At 45.0% G+C, this 25,861-nt stretch overlaps 1 protein-coding gene across 2 annotated transcripts in view; it reads left to right on the top strand.

Moving 5' to 3' along the window:
• DACH2 (dachshund family transcription factor 2) overlaps positions 1 to 25,861 on the top strand; it is a 246,172-nt gene that overhangs the window by 166,392 nt on the left and 53,919 nt on the right. Inside the window, exons 4-8 of one of the 2 annotated variants that reach the window (XM_075259263.1) lie at positions 5,144 to 5,308; positions 7,433 to 7,605; positions 13,668 to 13,745; positions 16,352 to 16,487; positions 17,149 to 17,223. In XM_075259263.1, coding sequence (XP_075115364.1) covers positions 5,144 to 5,308; positions 7,433 to 7,605; positions 13,668 to 13,745; positions 16,352 to 16,487; positions 17,149 to 17,223 — 627 coding nt within the window. The remainder of the gene's footprint in view (positions 1 to 5,143; positions 5,309 to 7,432; positions 7,606 to 13,667; positions 13,746 to 16,351; positions 16,488 to 17,148; positions 17,224 to 25,861) is intronic. The other variant, XM_075259264.1, reaches the window with a different exon arrangement.

Genomic DNA, 25,861 nt, shown 5'->3' with positions numbered 1-25,861 from the left:
ACATCATTGCATACAGTACAGCTACATTATTATATAGTTACATAATTACATACATACATTACATAGATACACTGTTACATACATAGTTACGTAATTACATACATGGCAGATACATTGTTATACATAGTCATAGTTACATAATTACATACATATATTACATAGATACATTGTTACAGTTATATAATTACATATGTGCGTACATTATTACATAGTTACACTCTTATACATAATTACAGTTACACAATTACATATGTACACATTACATAGATACATTGTTATATACATAATTAGTTACATAATTACATGCATACATACATTATTACATATGAACATTGTTACATAATTACATACAAACATTACATAGCTACGTAGTTAGCTACATTTACATAAATTACATACGGCAGATACCTATATACTATATGAAGTTATATACTGTAGTTACATAGTATGGCAGAAAAAAGACCGAGGGTGGGAGAGTGGGAAACCACGGACCGGCCTCCTAACAGGATTAGGCCAAAGATAGACAGCGCTCGCCCATAGAGATGATTGAAACCTTCTTTATTGAAAACACTATATGTTTCCCGGGCGTGGGAGAGGACATGGATGAGGGAAGGGCTGATACAATATTTCATACTTTAATATTCTATTGTGTCACATCCATGAAAAGGAAAAGTATTGGCGCCCTTCACCAGATCTGTAGAATATTCCGCAGCAGTGACCAGACTGAGGTTTCATCTTCACTACACAGACTGGAGCAGAGTAACTAATGCTTTATGTCTATATTTACATATATATCAGTGCAATGCACCAGATGTTTGGATTTTTGCAAACCCTATTCAGATGAATAAGCCTTGGTCTGTAACAAATCTGCTGCCACTTTCTATAGAAGCCATTGTTGTATCTGAAGCTGCAGAATTGTGAGTGCTGCTCTGGAGTCTACAGTTACTGTCTGCCGACCTGTGCTTGTCCCTCTCCTCTCCTCAGGGCGGTGACTTTTTCTATCACCTTTGTGCACTCTTTGTAGGTAATTTTTGGGCGGCTCAGGCTTTACGCTCGGCCTCGCCTTTGTTTGCTACTTTGGTAACGCTCTTTATCCTGCGGAGAACGGTGAATTTTAATTGCGCAGCATATATTGAGCTGAGCGGAGCCCCCACTACCTTCTGTAGCAGTCTTCCAGGCTATTAAGCTCTTCTGAATATTCGCTGCACCTGTCCGGATCATATATCTGCGCTGTCACGGAACATATGGACAGTAAATAGTGTTTCTCCAATAACACAGATAATAACCGCAGCGCCGCGCACGAGTCACCTTCATCTCATTTATTTGTCTTGATTTATGGACTAAACCCACAAATACTGGAAAACCTGATGTTACACCAAGCGGAATAAATCTGCACTTTACAGTTTACTCTTAAAAACTATCTTGTAAGTTCTCCATAGACACCAGAGGGGGGCCTACCACCGTGCTGCTCGCGGGAGGAGGAGATTATATTAGCGCCAGAGCCTCATAAGAGTCTTCTGATCATCCATAGTCAGCCTCCATGGCAGCTTATATGTATCCACAGCTGGAGTCCTATTGGGGCATATGGACACCATAGAGGGGGGGACCTCACGGGAAATCCCTCTCTATGGGGCAGAAACAGCACCATGTAATACCGGAGCAAGAATCAGCAACTTTCAGCACTATGAAACTACAACTCCCATCATGCATTAGTGCTCGGCTGTCGTTGAAAGTCCCATAGAAGTGAACAGAGCAGGCCAAAGTGCTGCAGACCGGCCGCTGACCCCTGGACTACAATGTCTGGCCAGACAAAGCACCCCGCAGGTAATAACAGCAGATCGCCACTGTCTGGGTTGAAACTCACCAAAGATGAAGCTGTAAGGCTCAGTCCACACTGGGCAGATTCTTCTTTGCAGTAAATCAGCAGCAAATTTTTCAGAATTCTGATGCAGCAAGAAGTACCCAGAATTGCAGAATTTATGGGAAAAAGCGCAGAGGGTTGTTGTATCTCTCAGCTTTTGCATTGCATTTGGCATTTTGCAGGTTTTTGTGCAGCACTTTGCCAACTACAAGTGCAAAAGAGCCCTATAATCTGGTCAGAAGCATCTGCATCAGTATAGAGAGTACATGGAGGCTCCAAGGGTCCGATGTCTGCATATGGATACTATAGAGGAGGGTCCTTATGGCACAGGAACTGCGCTATATAATATTACAATGTCTGACATGGGATCGCAGGCCCCTGGGATAACTGCACATCACCACTGACTGGGAGCACAATTGTAGCTGTAAGGCCGAGTCCACACAAGACATGTCCACTGCAGATTTTTCACAATTCTGCAGCAAAAAACATAACAATTGCAGAGTTCCCTGGAGAAATCTCTGCAGGTTGGTTGCCTCTTTCAGTCATGAAAATTTGCAGAATAAATTGCAGGATTTTTGTGCAGCACTACAAGTACATCCCATGTGGACCAGGTATGAACATAGTGTTGGAGCTTTCTGTCCATCTGTACAGGGGCCCGGTAGGTCAGGGGGGCCTTAGATTGGAGGTAAATGTATAAGCTCAGGAACTTCATGGCTAATAATTAGTGGTGGGTTGTTAGAGAGACATAAGGGGGCGCTGTGCTGTGATTGACACCCTGATTGTCAGAGCTAGCGCCCAGTGGGCATTGGTCATGGCATAAAGGGCGCGCTAACCGCGAGGATAATAGACTGTCACCTGCACCTTACATCTAGTTTTCCATGTACTCTTCTCTTGATGCGGTGTAGTATCCGGGCCCAGGACACCTCGTTGTGATTAATAGTAGCGGCGACCGCCCGCGGCGTCCTCGGACTCTCTTACTGTAACTCTCTGGTGCAGCAGAATTTACTTTACCGTTTCTAAGCGGATGATGAATGAGATTTTCTTCAGCTTCTGTTCCTGATATTAAATAAAGAAATAAATACAGCGCCGTCGCCCACTGGGATTCGGGGTGCGGACGTGAACGGCATGATATACTCACAACTACATTCCCAGAGATAAAAGCCTTCAGATACGGGGTGACAGCTGAACACGTTGTTCGCACGGTCGGCACATTAAATTACAGCGTTCGGCTCGCGTTTCATTGTTTGATTGTGAACGTCTCATTTGTCTCCTTTGAAATCTATAAAGAGGCGCAGATCTGTGCGAGGTTCTAGTCTCCGGCTCAAAACCTTACAAAATGGCGGTAAGAACACCACTGCCCCTCCCCTTCAAAGTTACTACCAAGTTTTACCACTCACTGGAGGGGGGCAGCTTTCCCTTGTGATAGGAGAAGGACCAGAGAAGATAATGAATGTTCACTCCAATGACACCTCCACCCCTCTGCTCCCTGTACACGTTATTGGAAACCGTCAGCTATCGTGCACGCTGGGCAGTGATGCACGCTCCGACGTCATCTTCTGGCATGCCTACCTCTTCTTTCTTCTTCTTTCTGCGACACCCTCCGGTCCTGGCTCTTCCCTGGCTCTTATTTGATTGGTTCAAATCCAGCGCGTGCGCAGTCTGGGCACGTCCCTGGCGCCAATTTTCTTAATGGCAGTGCGCACGCGCTGGATTTGAACCAATCTGATTTGAACTGCTGGAAGAAGACGACGATGAAGCCGGGAAAGAGCCAGGACCGGAGGGTGTCGCCGAAAGAATAAAAAAGAAGAGGAAGGCGTGCCAGAAGATGACGTTGGATCGTGCACGAACGCCCAGGGTGCACGATAGCTATGATTTACATCTATGTTTTTATAGTTTTATTGTAAAACGGAGGGGGGGGGGGGGGATAAAAATAAGATTAGCGGTGCCTGAGCAGCCTTTTTAAAGGCTATTAACACATATGTGGGGCTCATACAGCATCATTTTGCTGATAGAGCCCCTTTAAGGTAGGGCAATACACGGAGTAGAGGTAACTGCGTGGCTGACCCTCTGGACGTTGGGCAGTATGTACGGGGTATGATCATGTTGGCATCCCCTGCCTGGCAACCTCTTTCCATTTCATCACACATAAAGGATACAGTTCTAATGTATTTATGAGGGATCTCTGCGGAGAACATTGCTTGTAGCCTCCAATAACGTGAACCTGGAACCTTTCATAGTGAAATTTGTGACATTGTTACTTTGTTTAGCTCAGTGTTTTCTCAAACGTTCAAGTGCTGTTCCCTCTAGTGAGCGAGTCCCAAGCATAGTCTAATGGTCTGCTCAGTGCCCCCCACATGTAATTTAATGCTCCCCTAGTGCCTCTACATGTTGACACCTTTAGTTCCCCAATATATAGTATAATGGTCTCCTTAGTGCCCCCACCAGCGCCGCACCTCTCAAGCTGTCCTGGACTGGCTTAGCGTCACCCTCTCGGCAGCCTGGCACGGGAAGCAAGCGGTGGATTGGGGAGGCCCTGTGGACGCAGCGCTGCTTTAACTTACCAATTAGCAGCGCTGCTCCAGCGGCCGCCCCTCACGCTTAGCAGAGAGCAAGTTGGTGGTGGGGGTTGGGATTGTGGTGGGGGTTGGGATTGGGGGGGGCGACTTTCTGTCAGCCGGCAAAAAGGCTAGGTTCACCCCTGGCCCCCACATGTAGTATAATGACACTTTTAGTTCTCCCACCTATAGTATAAGCTCCTTACAGCCCCTACATGAATTATAATGACCCTGTCGGTGCCTTTACATGTAATATGGCCTCCACACACCATTCACTCTCGGGGGCTCCTGTACTTGCATTGAATGTCTCCATAAGTGCTGGGGAATGGGCTCATTGCACTGTGAGGGTAAGCTTGGTGCCTGTGACCGGATACTCCTCCTCAGTGGCAGGTCTGTGGTTCTCGGCTATGGCATGTAACCTCATGGCCTGTGGGCCATCACCCCTTGAAGTCACTTACTGCAGCTTGAGAACCATTGGTCTATATACAGTTGTTCCCACTTCCCAGCAGATGGCAGTAGGCGCCATGTACGCAAGCCTTCCTATGAATGTATAATCCTATTCACTGACAGCAAGCAGAGGTCATGACAATGCTGAAAAATAGAAAGTCCAATTTAGTAGAAAGTTGTAGGATCATTTACACTTTAATGTGAATAGCTGTATAAGATTGGGCCGGTGCCCCGTAGTCTCTGCTATACCAGCTGCTTATACGCCATGTTCTCCTCACAGGTGGAAGCGAATCATCGTGGGACAAGGAGAAGCTCCAGTCTCCGATCAACAGCGGCGGTGGCGGGTCGCAGCACACACTCGGACACGTCACTCTGTCAGGACAGTCTGCCATTGGAAGTGCACATCCATTAAGTCCCCTCCAGCAAAATCACCTGCTATCTAACAGTATGTATATAGGAGGATATACAGAGCAACACTCTGTCTGCTCCAGAGCTTATCATATTACTCTAGTCCTACCCAGAGCTGCATTAATAATTCTGGAGGTTTCATGATAGCACATGGGCTGGTGGAGGGCCTGCTGTTGGTGTACGTAAAGCTGCAGTAGAATTGCGATTGCAGCTGTGGATGCGACTGGAGTGTAAAAATTCACCTAACTCAGGATCAAGGCAAGTGCTTAGCGCTGTGGAGTAACGTGTGTGACCATAAAGTACCAATGACCGGTCTAGTCTTAGGGTTAGTTCACACCTGAATACTGTGTGGCGTAATTTGGTCCGGAAACAAACCGCTTAGAATTAGGAAGCGTTTTTTGGACACTGAGGCCATTTTTGGAGCGACAGGTGGTTTTTTCCCTCCCTGATAGTGAATGGACCTTAAAAAATCACGCCACATTGCGGTTTCCGCCTCCCATTTACTTGTATTGACTTCCTGAGACAGAATCCACCTCAAGAAAGGTCATGTATCTTCTTTTTTCTGCTAGCAGCAAAAAACCACTAGCGGAAAAACGAACGCTAGTAGTCTACATAGACCAACATTGTGAGGGGGCGGATTATGACGTGGATTCCGCGCCATATTCCACCCCCTCTGTGCCGTTTGAACGAGCCCTTAGTGTGTATAAGGAAACTTTTGCAACTTCGTATTTCGGTTTTCAGGATCACTATTTGTTTTCAGTGCTTGGCTGATATGTATGATATAGAATGATACATTGTAACAAAGCTCCAGCTGTGTGTCAGGGCAGGATAGTGGTGAAGCATTGAAGCACACAATATTGTTGTTAAATCATTTATTATACTCCAGTCACATACAGAGCTGCATCCACAATACTGTTGTTACATCATGTCTTATACTCCATTCACATCCACAGCTGCTGTCAGAATTCTGCTGTTATATAACATCATATTTACATCTAGAGCTGCATCCACAATGCTGTTGTTACATTGAAGTCTAGGCTCATCATATCCACATCTGCATCCACAATACTGTTGGTTATATAATATCATGTACCCTAGTCACATCTAGAGCTGCATCCACAATGCTGTTACACTGGTCATGTCCACAGCTGCAGTCACTATTCTGCTGCTACACCTTGCCTTATTTACTCAAGTCACATCCAGAGCTTCTTTTGGCTTTCTATGAACGCTTAGGCTATTAAACCCCAGCTGACACACTCTCAATAGAAGCCAGTGGAATTGTGACTGCAGCTCCGGATCTGACTAAGGTATGGGCATGATATAATTGCAGAATTGTGAATGCAGCTCTGGATGTGGCTGGAGTATAGGGAAGATGTGACTAGAATGTGAAATGTATTGTAGTGGTGGTAGAATTGTGAATGCAGCTTTGGATGTGGCTGGAGTATAGAGCAGATATGACTAATGTATAAAATATGTTGCAGTGATGGTGGGATTGTGACTGCAGCTCTGGCTGTGTATTTAAGAGAAATCATCCAACAGCAAAACTGCCCTGGATCTTACTAAAGTGCAGGGTAAGATGTAGCAAAACTGTGAAGGCGGCTTCAGATGTGGCTGGAGTATAGGGCATGGTATAAGAGACGTTCTGAATGGAGCTCTGGAAGTGACTGGAGCGTGAGATTTCCTCTATAAGTACAGTTTTGAATACTGCTCTAGATGTGACTGGAGTATAGGCCATAATGTAAGTCTGTATTACCACCGGAGGACTCCTGATGTGATTTTCTGAAGTGTGACACAAACATTTGAGCTTTGGGGGTGACTAGTGTAGTTTCCCCGGTGTCACCCCAGTTCGCAGGGTCTCCTGTGAATCTCGCTGTGATACAATGTAACAAGTTCTGTTTTGTTTGCAAGAAATCTAATCCAATCTGTAACAATCCTGATCCTGTGACATGTGACATTGGTGTGTCCAGGACTACAGCTCCCATGGTGGCATCATCCGATCCTGCAGCAGCTCCTTTTAGGGGTTTTGGGGTGCAGGATGTCACTTTTTGTTTCCTTTACCACTGACTGTGAGTGGAGGAGAGCGATGAACATCTCATGTGGTGCCCGGAATCCGCCTGCTCCGGTATTAACTATTTCTCTTCTTTTTTTTTTGTATTTTTAGGATTAGACCTGCCATTCATGGTCATGCCCCACCCCCTCCTTCCAGTCAGCTTACCGCCTGCATCCGTTGCCATGGCAATGAATCAAATGAATCACCTTAATACTATCGCCAACATGGCCGCAGCTGCTCAGATGCACAGCCCTCTGTCTAGAGTGGGAGCTTCTGTTATCAAGGTAAGAACAATGGGCGCGCGGGGCTGGTGGCAGCGAGGCCCCCCGTCCCCTGCCATGGCTGCAGACAGCAGGATCCTCTGCATTCATGTCTGCCAGAGATTTGTTTTGCTCCAGCGAGATCTCTCGGCACAGCGCGGTGCGTCAGCGGCCGCCTCATTTTGGAGCGTGGTGCAGATAAGGCCGGAACTGTATCCAGGCCTCTGATGGGAGCCCCAGGTGGAGGTGCGACGGACAAATTGTATTCTATGTGGCATTGAAAGGTGCATGTAACCCCTTAAGCTGCTGCTACGCTGAGCGTCAATATGGCCGCCGTCAATCACACCCCTGGAAGACAAACAGGATTACCATGCAGTGGTCTGAGAAATCTGGGTGACGAGCTGGAACGGGGACCCTATGCATTGCCACTTAGCTTTCTCAGGCTCCTGAATGACCATCTTACATCTGTACTGCTCCAGATTTAACCTGTAATAGTCTAAGAAAGCTGGGTGACAAGCCACTGGGGACCCTATCGGGTGTCTTTCAGCTTCCACAGACTCCTGAATGCCCACATGGCCATACCGCTGCGCAACTAATCAAATTTACCATGCAGAAGTTTGAGAAAGCTGGATAACAAGTCCTTGGGTGGCTGTAATAGGAATCCTATTGTCACTCGGCTTTCCCAGAAATCTGAATGATCATACTAACCTCCCTATGTTGTGGTACAGTCCTCATGTCCATACTACTGCAGACTTCCCTTAAAGCTTTAATGGGGCTGAATCAAATGGAAACCCCGTGTCCTATCATGGCCAGTGTGCATCATGGGGTGGGGGTCTCCTACTGGTGACCCTCCTGCAGCGGCCTCTAAGTCCATCATCGGCTCCAATCAGCAGCTGAGTTTCTAGGTAGAAGCGGGTTTCTAGTTGGCATATCCCTTTTAATGGTGGCCATAATAGTTGAGCTGGTCACCCAGCTTTCCTGGGAACAGATATAGCACAGCCAGCCAGAATATTCATCACAGAAAAGACAACTCAGGAACCCCCAGCTACCTCTATGACGTGTTCCCTTACAACAGAATGTACACTGTATCTAGCCATTATATGACGTGTTTTGCATCTCTAGAAGTTTTCTGCCCTGCAGGTTCTTTGACCTCAAATTTTCAGTTCTCCCTGAGCTGGGGGCTAGAATCTGGTTGGTATAATGTCCCCCATACACAGCACATGGAGAAAACAGGAGATTCTGCTCCATAACTTTCTGTCACTCAGAAACAGGATCATTTATCTAGAGAGAAGTAGTGAGCACTCAGGATTAGATAGAAAACTTATCTACAGCATCCTCTATGTGTTCCTGCATCTTCCCTCTCTCACTCAGCTCCTGCTCATTCCTTCCACACTCAATAGACTTCTATGTAATATGACCCTTCTATGACCTTATGCCTATTTTGCCCCAGCAACATATCAGAGTGAAGAGTTAAAGAGGAAAGAGAGGAAGAGACTAAGTGAGGAAAGGAGCATTTTACTCTGATAATAACATTACAGTGTTTCTTATATTTGCTTGTGCAAAATTTATTAAAGATGCTAAGTATTGCAAAATAATGAACGAAACTGAGATGTCACCCACCACCTATCATAGGTAACACGTCCCCCCATCCTCCTAGAATATAATACAGGATGTAACTCAGATAAGTACAGGAAAAGTAATGTAATGTATGTACACACTGACTGCACCAGCAGAATAGTGAGCGCAGCTCTGGAGTATAATACGGGATGTAACTCAGGATCAGTACAGGAAAAGTAATGTAATGTATGTACACAGTGACTGCACCAGCAGAATAGTGAGTGCAGCTCTGGGGTATAATACAGGATGTAACTCAGGATCAGTACAGGATAAGTAATGTAATATATGTACACAGTGACTGCACCAGCAGAATAGTGAGCACAGCTCTGGAGTATAATACAGGATGTAACTCAGGATCAGTACAGGATAAGTAATGTAATATATGTACACAGTGACTGCACCAGCAGAATAGTGAGCGCAGCTCTGGAGTATAATACAGGATGTAACTCAGGATCAGTACAGGATAAGTAATGTAATATATGTATACAGTGACTGTACTAGCAGAATAGTGAGCGCAGCTCTGGAGTATAATACAGGATGTAACTCAGGATCAGTATAGGATAAGTAATGTAATATATGTACACAGTGACTGCACCAGCAGAATAGTGAGTGCAGCTCTGGAGTATAATACAGGATGTAACTCAGGATCAGTACAGGAAAAGTAATGTAATGTATGTACACACTGACTGCACCAGCAGAATAGTGAGCACAGCTCTGGAGTATAATACAGGATGTAACTCAGGATCAGTACAGGATAAGTAATGTAATATATGTACACAGTGACTGCACCAGCAGAATAGTGAGCGCAGCTCTGGAGTATAATACAGGATGTAACTCAGGATCAGTACAGGATAAGTAATGTAATATATGTATACAGTGACTGTACTAGCAGAATAGTGAGCGCAGCTCTGGAGTATAATACAGGATGTAACTCAGGATCAGTACAGGATAAGTAATGTAATGTATGTACACAGTGACTGTACCAGCAGAATAGTGAGTGCAGCTCTGGAGTATAATACAGGATGTAACTCAGCATCAGTACAGGATAAGTAATGTAACGTATGTACACAGTGACTGCACCAGCAGAATAGTGAGTGCAGCTCTGGAGTATAATACAGGATGTAACTCAGGATCAGTACAGGATAAGTAATATAATGTATGCACACAGAGACTGTGCCAGCAGAATAGTGAGTGCAGCTCTGGAGTATAATACAGGATGTAACTCAGGATCAGTACAGGATAAGTAATGTAATATATGTACACAGTGACTGCACCAGCAGAATAGTGAGCGCAGCTCTGGAGTATAATACAGGATGTAACTCAGGATCAGTACAGGATAAGTAATGTAATATATGTATACAGTGACTGTACTAGCAGAATAGTGAGCGCAGCTCTGGAGTATAATACAGGATGTAACTCAGGATCAGTACAGGATAAGTAATATAATGTATGCACACAGAGACTGTGCCAGCAGAATAGTGAGTGCAGCTCTGGAGTATAATACAGGATGTAACTCAGGATCAGTACAGGATAAGTAATGTAATATATGTACACAGTGACTGCACCAGCAGAATAGTGAGCGCAGCTCTGGAGTATAATACAGGATGTAACTCAGGATCAGTACAGGATAAGTAATGTAATATATGTATACAGTGACTGTACTAGCAGAATAGTGAGCGCAGCTCTGGAGTATAATACAGGATGTAACTCAGGATCAGTACAGGATAAGTAATGTAATGTATGTACACAGTGACTGTACCAGCAGAATAGTGAGTGCAGCTCTGGAGTATAATACAGGATGTAACTCAGCATCAGTACAGGATAAGTAATGTAACGTATGTACACAGTGACTGCACCAGCAGAATAGTGAGTGCAGCTCTGGAGTATAATACAGGATGTAACTCAGGATCAGTACAGGATAAGTAATATAATGTATGCACACAGAGACTGTGCCAGCAGAATAGTGAGTGCAGCTCTGGAGTATAATACAGGATGTAACTCAGGATCAGTACAGGATAAGTGATGTAATGTATGTACACAGTGACTGTACCAGCAGAATAGCGAGCGCAGCTCTGGAGTATAATACAGGATGTAACTCAGGATCAGTACAAGATAAGTAATGTAATGTATGTACACAGTGACTGCACCAGCAGAATAGTGAGTGCAGCTCTGGAGTTTAATATCTTTCCTTTTAGAGAAGAATTCACCAGCCGTCTTTGGTTATGTCATATACACGGGTGTTCACACTCTTCAGTTTTTCTGTCTCCCTCTTTGAAATCCATGATATAAGACGGCGACTTTAAAGACAGAGAGATCCTTTTGTGCGTCTCTCATACCCGATTATCTTCGCTACTTGTTCAGTCGAGCATCTGGAAATTAATGTTTTGATAGAAAATAGTGACAAGGATACGAGAAGCCTGAGCGCCGGCGGTATTAACACTGTGCAAACATTAGTCCATCAAGAGGCCGCCAATCACACGTGTATTTTCTGGATGTGATGGCTTTCATCGCTTTAACTCCTTCACTGCTGGTCAGTTATCAGCTTATTACCTAATAGAGATCCATTCCAGGAGTCTGGAAAAGCTGGGTAGCAATCCACATGGCTGCCATTACAGCTCCTACAAAGGCTGTCACTCAGTTTTTCTAGGGTGCTGAATACCAAATCTACCTTTCTCATATCCCTATAACTGCATCTTCCATTCAGAGTATTAGGAAAGTTAAGTATTGGGAAAGCCATGCAAGGATACCTTATAAAGTAGTATAAATCAAGGGGGACCCAAAGGAGGGCTTAGCACAGTCATTGTGAAGATTGGAGAAGACGTGTGCATGTCCCCGTCCTCATGAAGCTGCTAATTTGGGGCCAATTACTGCATTTACATAGAGAGGTCGGAGCGATGTGCGACGTCACCGCGGCTTTAGATGGCGCATTGTCTCTCTGCTATTGCGTCTGACAGCGCAGCAGAAAAGCATCAATTATGGCTGTCACATGGAGACGAAGAAATAAAGGGACCATCCGACTCCTCTATAAACATTCAGGATCTGTTTCTGTAAGAAATGTCACAGACTCCTCCAGGATCTCATTAACACTTCGCTGAATAATTATCGATTGTGCGCAGCAACGACTGTATGAGCGATCCCAAAAAATACAATGATTTTATCACTTGGATCATGAGACCCAAGGCCCTTGGACACTGCCTATACCCCAGGTTAGGGTTAACCTGCCCATAGCACTCGTGTTATGTGGCTCGCACTCAGAGCTGTATTCACAGTTCTGCTATTACAATATGGAGTGTCGTCTAGTCGTATCCATTAATATATGGAATATCCCAGAGCTGCATTCACAATTCTGCCATTACAATCTGGAACATTGTTTAGTCATATCCAGAGCTGCAATCACAATTCTGCCAATACAATGTCGAGCATAATTTAGTTATATTCAGAGCTGCATTTACAACTCTGCCATTAGAATGTGGATGATCCCAAAGCTTCAGTCGCAATCCTGCCTTCACAATAAGAAGTCTACTCCAGTCCTATCCAGAGCTGCATTCAGAATACTGCCATTACAATATGGAGTGACGTCTAGTCATATACAGAGTTGCATTTACAGTTTTACCATTAAAATATGGAGTATCCCAGAGCTGCGTTCACAATTCTGCCAATACAGTGTGGAGTATTGTTTAGTCATATCCAGAGTTGCATTCACAATTCTGCCATTACGATGTGGAGCATACCCTGTTCCCCGAAAATAAGACATCCCCCCCCCCCTTCACCTCCTGGACCACCTACAACCGGCAGTCATGGCGGCGCTCCGCTAAAGAAGCGCCGGCATGACTGCCGATTGTCCCTCGCTCCAGCCACTGCATAAGACATTCCCCAAAAATAAGATAGGTCATATATTTCAGAAGATAATTTAATATAAGACACTGTCTTATTTTCGGGGAATCAGGGTAGTTTAGTTATATCCAGAGCTGTTTTCGTAATTCTGCCAATACAAAGTAGAGCATAGTTAAGTTATATCCAGAGCTGCATTCACAACTCTGCCATTAGAATGTGGATTGTCCCAGAGCTTCATTCTTAGTTCTGCCCTCATAATATGAAGTATCCTCCAGTATCCAGAGCTGCATTCAGAATTCTGCCATTACAGTATGGAGTGACATCTAGTCGTATACAGAGTTGCATTCACAGTTTTACATTTAAAACATGGAGTATCCCAGAGCTGCGTTCACAATTCTGCCATTAGAATATGAAATATCCCAGAATATCACAGTTCCACCTTAATAATATGAAGTATCTTCTAATCAAATCTAGAGCTGCATTCAGAATTCTGCCATTACAATATGGAGCACTGTCTAGTCATATCCAAAGCTTCTTTCACAATTCTATTTCATTAATGTCTTCTACTCATTTCACATTCAGAGCTGCATTTATAATTATATTTCATCAATGTCTTCTCCTCCATTCACATCCAGAGCTGCATTCACAATTCTGCTGGCTGCCACTTGGAATCTTTACTCACTCTGCTGACAGACAAAACCTTTACAGTCAAGGTGAGTGAGACGTATTTTTTGTCTTCACACCCTATATAATGTAAATCTGCAGAGCATGCTCTATACAGAAACTGAGGGCAAACCAAGAAACCACCAGAATAGTGAATGCAGCTCTGGATGTGGCTGGAGTATGTGACATAATATAATTCAGGATACTGTACTGTTATTGTTGTGGTCAGACAACTGGGGGAGGGGGGAAGTTGTTACAATAGGACGTAAGGGACATACCTAGTCGGTAGCTGACCCTCATCCCTCATGTTACTTGGCAGCCTGCAGAATTGTGAATGCAGCTCTGGAAGTGAATGGAGGAAAAGACATTGATGATACAGAATTGTGAATGCATCTTGTGACTAGATAATACTCCATATTGTAATAGAAGAATTGTGAATGCAGCTCTGGATGTGACTAAATGATACTCAATATAGTAATAGGAGAATTGTGAATGCAGCTCTTGATGTGACTAGATGATACTCCATATTGTTATAGCAGAATTGTGAATTCAGTTCTGGATGTGACTAGATAATACTACATACAGTAATAGCAGAATTGTGGATGTGACTAGATCATACTCCATATTGTTATAACAGAATTGTGAATGCAGCTCTGGATGTGACTAGAAGATTCTCCATACAGTAATAGCAGAATTGTGAATGCAGCTCTGGATGTGACTAGAAGATTCTCCATACAGTAATAGCAGAATTGTGAATGCAGCTCTGGATGGTGTTATTGAGGGCAGCCATCGGTGTGAGGTATGAGAGAAGATGTTACGTTAGTACATTAGGGACGTTGCCTGTAAGTAGCTGATTGATCCTCATACATGTTACCTACGTTGCGCTCCCATCTCTCCACCCTCATCTTATCAGTTCCTCCGCTTCCACCGCCCTGTCCCCCTAATGTTTAGTAGACGCCATTAAACCCCATGAAAATATTTTCTTATGAAATCATAACTCTGTTACATTGTTCCAATATCGGCCCTAAAAAGCCCATTGGATGCGGCGGTGGCGGCGGCGTCCGCGGAAATACTGGCAGCGGCAGAGAGTATAAAATATATGGAGTGAGACAGAAACCGTAAAAAACTCGAAATGGCAAATAAAACCGCCACAAAAATGTTGGGAATCTGAAATTTTCTGCTTTTTTCCCCCCCCAATATAACGGCGCTCATTGATTAGCTGGAAAACGTTTAACCCTTTGTGTGGCAAGCAGCGGCAACTTTATCACTTTAGTCCTCGTTTGTAATAAAATAGATTATCCGGCAGTGAAACAGTAACGAGGCCGAGACACAACAGTAGTCGCCTAATGAAGCGCGGCAGATTGGCGCTAAGTAGCTAAATAGATGCATACTGATTACAGGCCTGAAAAATGCCGCCACCGCCGCTCACCGGAGAAAAGGAAATTACGCGTCAGCCCCACAAAAGCAACGCCAACGCTCAGTGTAAGCAAGTTTAAAGGTCTTAGAAATCGGCTTGGATGTGTTAGGGTGTCCTGGCCCCATCCTGGGAGGAGGCAGAACTAGTCAAGATGTCTTAAGGAAAGGAGCAGGGATGGGATCCATAAGTTTACATCTCATTAAATCCGTGCTCGTAATCATCACCGAAAGTTGACAAAGTCACATGACCACTATCTCGTAAGTTGTTGGAGCGAGACTTAGAGACTAGGCGTCAGTCAGGACTGCGGAAGTAAGGGTGGATGCACGGACACTGGCTAAGACTGTATGCTATATAGAGAGTACTACAACCCCCAGCATGACCATGATGACCTCTGTACAAAGAATACTACAACTCCCAACATAACCCGACCACTGGACGTGACCATAATAGGGGGTCTCTTATTATCGGTACAACTCCCAATGTGACCGTAATACAATTCTATTATACACTATAAATAGAGCACTACAACCCCCAGCATGACCCGACCACCGCACATGACCATAATACAATCCTATTATACTGTATACATAGATCACTACATCCCCCAGCATCTTCATCTTGTATTATTGAACATTAGCGGAGTCGTCCAGTCCTGGTGCTGACTATACGTCTTCTCTTGTAGATGAGCGAGGTCTGAGGCAGGGGGCGCCTCACTCTATAACGCGATTAGCCTGCATAGTCTCTATTTAGGACTTACCCATGCCGCCATTGACGGGATCTCTGCGGGCTCATTTACCATCCTTGATCAGTTTAGCTGCATTGGTAGATAAACATTTGGCTGAATCTCCCCCATCGCCCATTCGGTGGTCATCGCTGAGACAGAGACGAGCGGCAATGTACACTGGCACCGCTGCCCACTGTATTCTGTCTCCTGCCAAAAAGGGGAGTAGAATTCCCACCAAATTCTAAAAAGTCCCAAATAAATGATCACTGCCCTATACCAATATACAATTCTCTGCCGTCATACTGGTAAATTGTCCTCGGGTCTTGCTTAAATCAGTATCTGGTAAAGCTGGGTGTGTCAATATGGCTGTTACTCCAGTCACTTTAGGATTCTCACATGGGGGTCGGAATGTTGTATTTTGGGGGTGACTCTTGTGTGTAATGAAGCTCATGTCTCTCACCCTACATGTTATATACAGTTCTATACATCACCTTCTCTTGTGTTTATTTCTCCAGGAAAGGATCCAAGACAGCCCCTCCCCCGCCCCGTCCATAGAGGATAGTCAGCGGCCCGGCAGCCATGCTTCCTCCCATCAGAGCAGTAGTGTCTCTAGCTCGCCCTCACAACTAGACAACATAGCTGACCGTGTCAGTGAGTAACTGCCCTACTTATATTTCCTCTGCCCTTGTGCCCCTCCATCACCCTTACCTCCTCCTCATGAGGTCTTCCTTCCTCCTCCTCTTTACTCCCTTCTCCCCCTATTAAGGCCTCTCTTCCTCCATACTCTGTCCTTCCTTCTCTCCTTCCTTCCCTTACCTCCTCCTTAGACTTCTCTTCCTTCTTACTCCCATCTTTCTGTCCTTCCGCCTCTCCTTCCTTCCCTTACCTCCTCCTGAGACTTCTCTTCCTTCTTACTCCCATCTTTCTCCACTTCCGCCTCTCCTTCCTTCCCTCACCTCCTCTTGAGACTTCTCTTCCCTCCTCACCCCCTCTCTCTGCCCGACCTCTTTACCTCTATCCCACCATGTTCCCCCTTTAATGTCTCTCTTCTTACCCTTTACTTTCGGATATAGTTACCCCTGTCTCCCTGCTTCTCTATTGCCTTCTGTTCTGCCATTGATTTTGTCTGTGCTTAACCCCTTGTCGCTTGTTGCCCCCTTGACCACTTGTCATTGGGTTGCTGCTTCTTTGCCGTTCCCCTTTCCTGTACCTTAGCCCTATTAGCCTTTACCTCCATGTTGCCCTCCTGTAATACTGTGAGCCCCTCTGCCCTTTCCCCGCTGTCCCTTAGTAACGTCTTCTGTGCCTGCAGCCCTGTTACCACGAGATGGAGACCTCACTGACCAAGAAACTGGACCCACTATAAAGAAGATGTCAAAAGAGAAAGGTAAATGCAGGAAACAATCCCTCCACTGGCTGTATCTAATCCCTGGCTTCCATGTATCCAATCCCTCCACTGAGCAGCATTTATCTAGTCTGGCATGTTGATGTATGATTGATGGCTTTGTAGATTTGTTTTTTTTTCCTACATTCTCAAATACAAACTGATAGAAAACCTGTTACAATGTATCAGTGCAGGAAATGTATAAGGTCATGTTCACACCTGCATTTCAGATTCCGTTTGGAAATCTATTCCCCGTAAGAAGCGGTTACCTGTGGAAACTATAATGGCTATATGACTATAATGGGATCTGCCAGGTGTCTGCCCCAAAAAGGCTGAAAAACAAAGAGAATTTTTTTAAGCAGATTCAGTACGAAATACTGGCGCACGTGTGAACCTTGCCTTGGTCTGGGGTCCAGGACCAGAGAATGGTTTGTGCTCCTTCTGTAACTCACTGATAGTGATACATTGTAACGAGTCCTCAGCTTTGTGGGTAGGAGCAGGTCAGCATGAGTTTTAGGTTTTTGGGTATAGATGATGATATAAGTGCTGTACATTGTTATAATGGTGGGGGTGAGGGGTTTACTGGTGCCTGAGGGGGCTACGTAGGGGGACGGTAACATTGTTGGTGGAGGAGTTGTCACCTGTGTAGTAGAGGGGGTAACCTAATTTTACGAGTATGTTGGTCGCCCGCCAGATTTGTTTGCTCTTACCCCCGACCTCTCCTGGGGTCCTGTACAGCACCCGGGGCACATTGCCGGTGTCTTTGGGCTTCTTCTGTGACGTCTTAGGCTCTGCCGAAGCCTATCCAAAAGCTAGGCCATCGATGTTAGAAACACAATAACCCCTTTAAGAAACTGCCGAAAGCTGCATCAAAACTGCTTGCAGTTATTTCTATTACAGTTTTGACTGTGTGAATGCGCCCGTACGCTGCTCGCCGCCATTATACAGGTAAACATACTCGACACATAGCACCGTCCAGCATTCAAGGTGAAATCTCATTATCTGCGTTTTTTCTCCCGGATCCTTGTTATGCGACGCACATGACGCTCAGGATTATTGACCCTGTGATGCTAAGAAATGTGATTAGACGGAGCAGAGGCGTCAGCACTTTCAGCCTCGGAGCCTAATCGTATTCTGTAGGAACCTCGAAACGTTCATAGTACCCTCCTAGGAAGAAAAGGTGACAGTGGGACAGTCCAAATATCAGGCAGCCATGACTGGCGCCAATCCAGGGCAGCATCCCTAACCCTGTTGACTCCCATGTTGCACAGAGTAAGCTCTGCTGTGTTGCATTGCGAGATATGTAGTGTTCTTACTTATGTGCTCCAGACACATCAGGAGCTGTGAATACAGCTTTGGATGTGTCTGGAGCACAACGTTTTTGCAGATCGACTCCACATAAATTCAGCCCATTTGTATCTGATGTTGTGAAGTGGGGCACACACTTTTGATGTAACACATGTACGCCGCGCCGCCAATGCTGAAATCATTACCAGAAGATCTGACTCACAACCAGGAATAAAGCAAAATTCATCCATAAATTACACAATTGCTGAAATAAATATGTGCCCCCCCCATCATATTTGTAGTTCCTTAAAACTCGAAGAATAAAAGGAATATAAAGCGAGAAGATCACATTTATTAGGTGTGACAGGTAAGCGCTTTACGCCGTGCGGGGAGCATATGTCCTCACATCTGTTTTCAGTAATATCATCATGATTTTAGAAATGATTTATCGCTCGCCGCATCGTAAATCCAAAGCTCGGCTCTTACCTCCAGATTTCAGAGACGGCCTGAAGATGTGGACATGCTGGGAGGAAGGAGAGGGCAGCAGCGGACAAGGCTGGGGCTAAGGAGGTCCTGGGATTTCAGGGAAGGGGGCGCATAGTACAGTGGTCAGATCCAGGGACAACCAGGGGAGACGACAACTTTATTTCCACCAATTACCTGTTGAAAATCAATGAAAGCAAAGCTCTAGTACAGTAACAGCTATTCCTCCATTACTGCCGACAACCACCTGTATATACCATGTCTGAGAGGTTGTCACAGCCCCGCCCCCTGTTACTGACATCACTGATATAATATAATGACATGTGATCAGACATGAGATCCGCACACCTTATACTACAGTACAGCTATCCATCTATTACTACTGACTACCACCTGTATATATCATGTCTGAGGTTGTCACAGCCCCGCCCCCTGTTACTGACAACCACCTGGTTATAATATGTCTCAGGTTGTCACAGCCCGCCCCCTGTTACTGACAACCACCTGTATATATCATGTCTAAGAGGTTGTCACAGCCCCGCCCTCAGGTCCTGATAGGTCTCTGTACATATTTCCTTACAGGAGTTGTCACGCCGGTATAATGTACGGTTACATTTGGTGCAGTTAGCGGATATAATCACTTCCTCTAATATTCTGGAGTTGACAATCGATAAATTTCTCTCTTTTCATGAACTAGTTGAACTTTTTAGTGAGGCGCGAGGTTTGTGCCTCCTCCAGGTGCAGAATGTTGCGGCTTCCGCTTCTTACTGTGATAAATGAGGCATTATCTGCGTTTCAGGTGTTGCGGATCCTGCCGCTGGCTCCGGGACTCTCGGTCACCTCCGAATCTGTCATTACCAAAAAGAATTAGGTTATTTAAGGGGAGATAATGGGGTAGCAGGTGCAGCGCACCTGAGACCGCGGCGGGGAGTCTGGGAAATCTCTGGGGACGGCAATTTACAGGATTTTTTTAGGATTTCTGTGCAGTAAAGGCCTCCAGATGGAGCTTAAAAGGAGGAAACGGTAAAAGACGGCAAGACAATTACTGAAGACGTAGCGATAAGACGTGAGGCATCCTCCATAGCGCTATTCTCTGCCCCACAAGATAATGTATGGCGGTATGCTTAATCTCTTTGGTTCACAACCTGTATAATACTCTAGAGCTGCAGTTACAAGCTTCAGAGCTGGAATCTCCCAGCATTCCCTGCCTGCTCAGTATCTGCACACAGCTTGCTTTGGCGGTTTGCATTCTGGGATGTGTTGTCTTATACCAGGCTCAGTCCAGCTATAAAACTATTTCCCAATTATAAGAGTTAAGGTGATGACAAGCATGCTGACTGTTTCCCTAAAGAAGTAGCAGAATTGTGATTGCAGCTCTGACATTTCTCCAGTATATAGGCTGGAATTTGAGATTTGCAGACGAGATACCTTTAGATAAATCTGGTTCATAACATGTATTAGCTGCATTCATAAGTCTGTAGCTCCGGAGCTGAAATCTTCCAGCCTGTACTATGTCCTCACAGAGCTTGCTCTGCTGATTTTCCTTATAGGAATTGTGGTCTTACTATAATAGGCTTAGTAAAATCATTGTAAGTAGATGTAGGTGTTTTCCCAGCTACAGGGGTTAAGCTGATGACAAGCATGCTGACTGTTTCCAGTAATAACCAGCAGAGTCGTGCGTTGTCTCTCGAGCCGGCGACGACCTCAGTGTAGAACAAATGGCGGCCTCATCATGGAAGAGATTATCTTAATACCACAGAAATTCAAGTGTAATTGTCGCGGTCGTTTCCTCGGAGCGGCTGTCAGGGCCATTGGTTATAATGATCACATTTTCTACAGGTCGTCTGCGAGGCGCGCCCTCCGCTTCATTATATCAAGTACATGAAATAAATGGGGAAAAAATTATCGGAAGATTTCAGCAGCGTGGTTTAAGCGCTTTCCAAAGTGGCACTTATATCCTAGAATACGATCTCATTATTATAATGTAGTCACAGGATCTATTCCACCATTCATCCTGAGCTTTCTGGTTCATGAATAGAATGCAAAAGTTACAGTAAAGACTGACTCTTAAAGAGGGTATCCAGTTCCTAATATTAAAGCCTATCCATAGAATAGACTAACAATATAACGTCTGCGAGGGTCTGATAGCCAAGACCCCCACAGATCAGCTGTCTGGGTACAGTTCAGCTCTTAGTAATGTTTACTCACCAAACAATGTATAGAGTCGGCTTTAGGTACCGTAGGACTGTCCCATAGACTTCAGTAGGAGAGAGCAGCAGTACCTAAAGCTGTCGCTGCACTTCAAAGGGCAACTGAGCAGCACGAATCTTGGCATGTAAACATTATTTGAAGGCGTGCTGCTCTCTAACAGCTGATCTGCGGGGGTCTTGGGCATTTGACCCTCATAGATGTTATATTGATGGTCTATCCTGACAATGCACCTAGGTTGCACTTCGGAGTTGTCACCCAACAGGACTTGATCTTTGAGGCCATTGATCACTGTAAGACCAGGAGAGCACCATGTCCTTAGTTCTCGTGTCTTCAGCCAAAAGAATAGCGTCTAGCAGAACCAAGGGCCGTTTTCATAAAGGGGCGGGGTCGTGACAACCTCTTAAAGTGATTGTCACCCCAAGGCTGGATTCACACTAGGAGATTCTGCTGGAGAATCTACCTAAAATCGGTGGAGAGAAAAGTCTTGCAAGTCCTGACGATTTTATACCATAGTCTATATAGGGTCTGTGGGTTTCCGCATGTAACCAGACATGGTCTCCGTCTTTCAGGACCCCACACGGACCCGAAGGACAGAAATCCGAATGCTACTGTGACCCTCCATAACTATTCAGAGCTGCATCATTGTAATTGATTTCTGACATGTTAAAAGTGATACGTTAGGTAAATTGCGGATAATGCGGCCAAATAATAAGGGAAATTAACAATAACACTTTCCAGGCCAAATTTTTTTCCGATCATTCCAAAAGTTCATATCCAAAGTTTAATCTCTAAACAAAATTCAGCGACCCCCCAAACGCGTTTCTGCGAGTCGGCCCAGCTCATTGTCGCTTTGCCAAGTTTTAAAGACTTTCTGCTTCGCATTACTACAGCGCGGCGGTGCCAGGTAGCGCCTCTTACAAGGTAACCTTGTGTTTTCCTGCAGCTTAACGTCCCCCTCCCCCTCCTCCCTTGTTCCCGGTCCCTGGGGGCCACTCTCAACAAGGTATAAACAGGAAACTAAAAGGTAGCTGCATCTGGTGGAGATCTGCATTTCCCTTTATAAAAGTTCCTAAATGAGCTGAGGAGAAGTGATTATAAAGTAGCGCGCTGATCTCAGATAGGAGCGCGACGCCGTGCCCGGCTTTGAGATAAGAACTTGACAAAAACACGGGGAAAAAAAAAAATAAAATTAAAAAAAAAAAAAAAGATGCAAAACATTTTACTTCTGAAAAAAAAAATTGAGATTAACATTTCCTCTGTCGCGTGCCAAGATTTCTGCGCATTTGAACCGCGAGCTGTTGGCGTGTTTTCAAAACCGATAAATAATGATGTTTGTGGCAGAAACAATTATCCTAAAAAATCATCTGAAAGGACGCGGCGCCTTTTTGTTGCTTATAAAGACGACATTCAATTTATGGAGAGAAAACGTTACATATGGGGCGTGAGAGCTCCACTTACATCTAGCAGCCAGTTCTTAAACGCTCCGGCTCATTGATGTACGCAAAGCGGTGCGCGCTGACGTTTGAAGTTCGGTTTCCGTGACACCGAGCTTTTTAATCGTTCTGTCGGCTCGCTTGACATCTGTTAGAGCGGAATCGGGAAAACTTCTCCAGATCCTCCTTTTTGACGAGCGTTCGAAACTTGTACTTATAAGGGAGAGCACTTACTTACCTGGATAATTTAAGCCCCACCCCCAAAGGGGGTCTCTGTTATGCAAGAAACCTCAAAGAGCTCCCAAGGACTTAATCAGATGCACATAAGGAATTTGGTTCCTTCTGTCTTGGCAGTGTGCTGGTTGTCTATACATCAGTATAGACAACAAGCTATTTAATGGTCCTGAAGGACAATCTGAGCGGATTGCATCTGCTCCTTTTCTTTTCTTTTTTTTTTTTTAAATGTAGATTGTGAGCCCCACATAGAGCTCACAATGTACATTTTTTTCCCTACCAGTATGTCTTTTTTGGAATACGGGATGGAAATCCATGCAAACACGGGGAGAACATACAAACTCCTTGCAGATGTTTTTTTGCCCTTGGCGGGATTTGAACACCAGGACCCAGCGCTGCAGGGCTGCAGTGCTAACTACTGAGCCACCGTGTGGCCCCCTCATCTGCTCCTTTTCTGTGAAGTTTTGAAACTTCATTATATATGAGAGGATTGTAAATAGCACCAGGATTGGAGCACTTACCTCTGAATTGTCAGTTGTTCACCGAAGTAATATAACTAGTCCCAGCTGTAAATCTTTGTGTAATGTATTTTGAGGGGTTTGGTTGCATCTTATTACATCCTATTATTGAGAATATGCTGGGACTTCCTGCTGTGAGAGAGAACTGCATCATCACAGTATGTGCACAGAGCAGTTTGGATGGATTCACCCCTGTTTTCTATCCACCGATTTTATACTGAAGCTGAATGAAAACTTGATCAACCCAATGATAGCCTATGGGGTCCACGGGTAACCTCTGTATAAGCAGACAAGGTCTCAGTCTTTCAGGTCCACATGGCCATACTGTAATCAATGAGTTCCTTCATCTTTTAGGATGCTATCCGTCCTCCAGAGAGGGGGTTTAGCTCTGGCCTTTGTCCATGCACACCTCAATATGCCCACAGCTGCTGTCTATAGCGCCCCCTTCAGCTCTAGCTTGTTTTGTTCCTGCAGGAATACTCTGAGTACACAGCGACTTTCATTTTTACCAGTTTGACACCCTGATGATCAGAATTTGTGTTTCGTCCCTTGTCGTTCATTACACCTTATCAAGTCATAAACGTTCATTTACAAAATAATCAGGCGACTTTCTGCCAAGAAATGCGTTACAGGAATACGCATCATCACTTGTAAATAAGCAGGATGGGAACTCTCATAAATCGCACCGCGCTGCGCCGTATCGACAGAAGAGATGCTCGTGACTGTACGCAGCACGGATTTAAGTGTATATAAATACAATTAAGCTTTATGGAGGGGTCGTATATAAGGGCTGCGGGCGGCACGGCGGGAATTCAGCCAACACTGCTTACAAATCACCGTGACGAGGAGGCAACAAAACTTAGATATTCTCTACCTCCAAAGGCGGAATTTATTATCTCCTGTAAATTGATTTTGGACGCCTTTCATTTGCCATTGGTCTTAACTCACGAGCACAACGACCACACGACACGACGCGTTTTGCTCACTCATCTGTTTTTCTGCAATAGAAGGCGTTCATTAATAGGCACCGAGGAAAATCAACAGCACAAAAGATACGTATCCACTGCCCGGAGGGGTTATGTGAGGAACAGAGACAAGTGGAAGCTCAAAGAGTTGGGTAATACGATAAACAGCAGCAGTACAAAGTATTTCAGGAGAGGGGAGTGTTGATCTTAAAGAGGAGGTTATAGATGGAGAGCTACATAGAAGAAGGAGCAGGGTCTCCATCAGTACAGAGTATTTCAGGAGAGGGGTGTGCTGATCTCATAGAGGTCACCACAGACTGAGAGCTACATAATAGAAGGAGTAGGTTCTCAGCAGCACAGAGTATTTCAGAAGAAGATTATGCTGATCTTAAAGAGGAGGCCACAGACTGAAACATAGAGGAAGGAGCAGCACAGAGTAATTCAGGAGAGGAGTGTGCTGATCTTATAGAGGAGGACACAGACTAAGAGTTACATAGTGGAAGGAGCAAGGGCCCCAGCAGCACAGAGGATATCAGGACTGGAGTGTACTAATCTTACAACAGAGGTCAGAGACAGAGTGACACAGTGGAAGGAGCAAGGTCTCCAACAGCACAGAGTATTTCAGGACAGGAGCGCGCTGATCTTATAGAGGAGGTCACAGACAGAGTTACGTAGTGGAAGGAGCAGGGTCCTCAGCAGCCCAGAGTATTTCAGAAGAGGAGCGTGATGATCTTATAGAGGAGGACACAGACTGAGAGTTACATAGTGGAAGGAGCAGGGTCCTCAGCAGCACAGAGTATTTCAGAAGAGGAGCGTGATGATCTTATAGAGGAGGACACAGACTGAGAGTTACATAGTGGAAGGAGCAGGGTCCTCAGCAGCACAGAGTATTTCAGAAGAGGAGCGTGATGATCTTATAGAGGAGGACACAGACTGGGAGTTACATAGTGGAAGGAGCAAGGTCCCTAGCTGCACAGAGGACTTCAGGACTGGAGTGTGCTCAGGATCCCTCGCACTATCATATCCTGAAGGTCATACACCTGACGGGTATGGAGGAGGTTGGAGCATGGCACCGTGTCCTTGTTTGTCGGTAGATTTCTTCATTATTTATCAGCAGATAACGCGCGGCCAGCAGTATTATTGTTGCGATCGGCGCTCTGTTCCTTCCGCCGTGTGACTGACAGCTCTGTCAGGTAGTGAATGAAGACTGACAGTGTAATATTGAAAATGCAGCGTTCACAGAACTCCGGCCTGAAGTTTTTCCATGACGCAGCATTTTTATTGTGAAAGACGGCAATTTTTTTCAACTTTACAATAAATGTATCATTTTCTTTCTGGAGCGAAGGATTTGTTTTGCTCAATAAAGACAGAAGTTGTTTTTAAGGTGGAATTTATTTAACCCTTCCTGAACTGGAACTTCTCCGGGAAGTGCTGAGTGTGCAAGAGTAAAGGACTCTCTGACCTCCGGCAATATAGTCAGGGGGCACGAGTCAGATCAGCATAGGGGCAA

This window comes from Leptodactylus fuscus, chromosome 11 (genome assembly GCF_031893055.1).
Source record: "Leptodactylus fuscus isolate aLepFus1 chromosome 11, aLepFus1.hap2, whole genome shotgun sequence".
Lineage (NCBI taxonomy): Eukaryota > Metazoa > Chordata > Amphibia > Anura > Leptodactylidae > Leptodactylus > Leptodactylus fuscus.
This window is presented reverse-complemented; position numbering and strand designations above follow the sequence as displayed.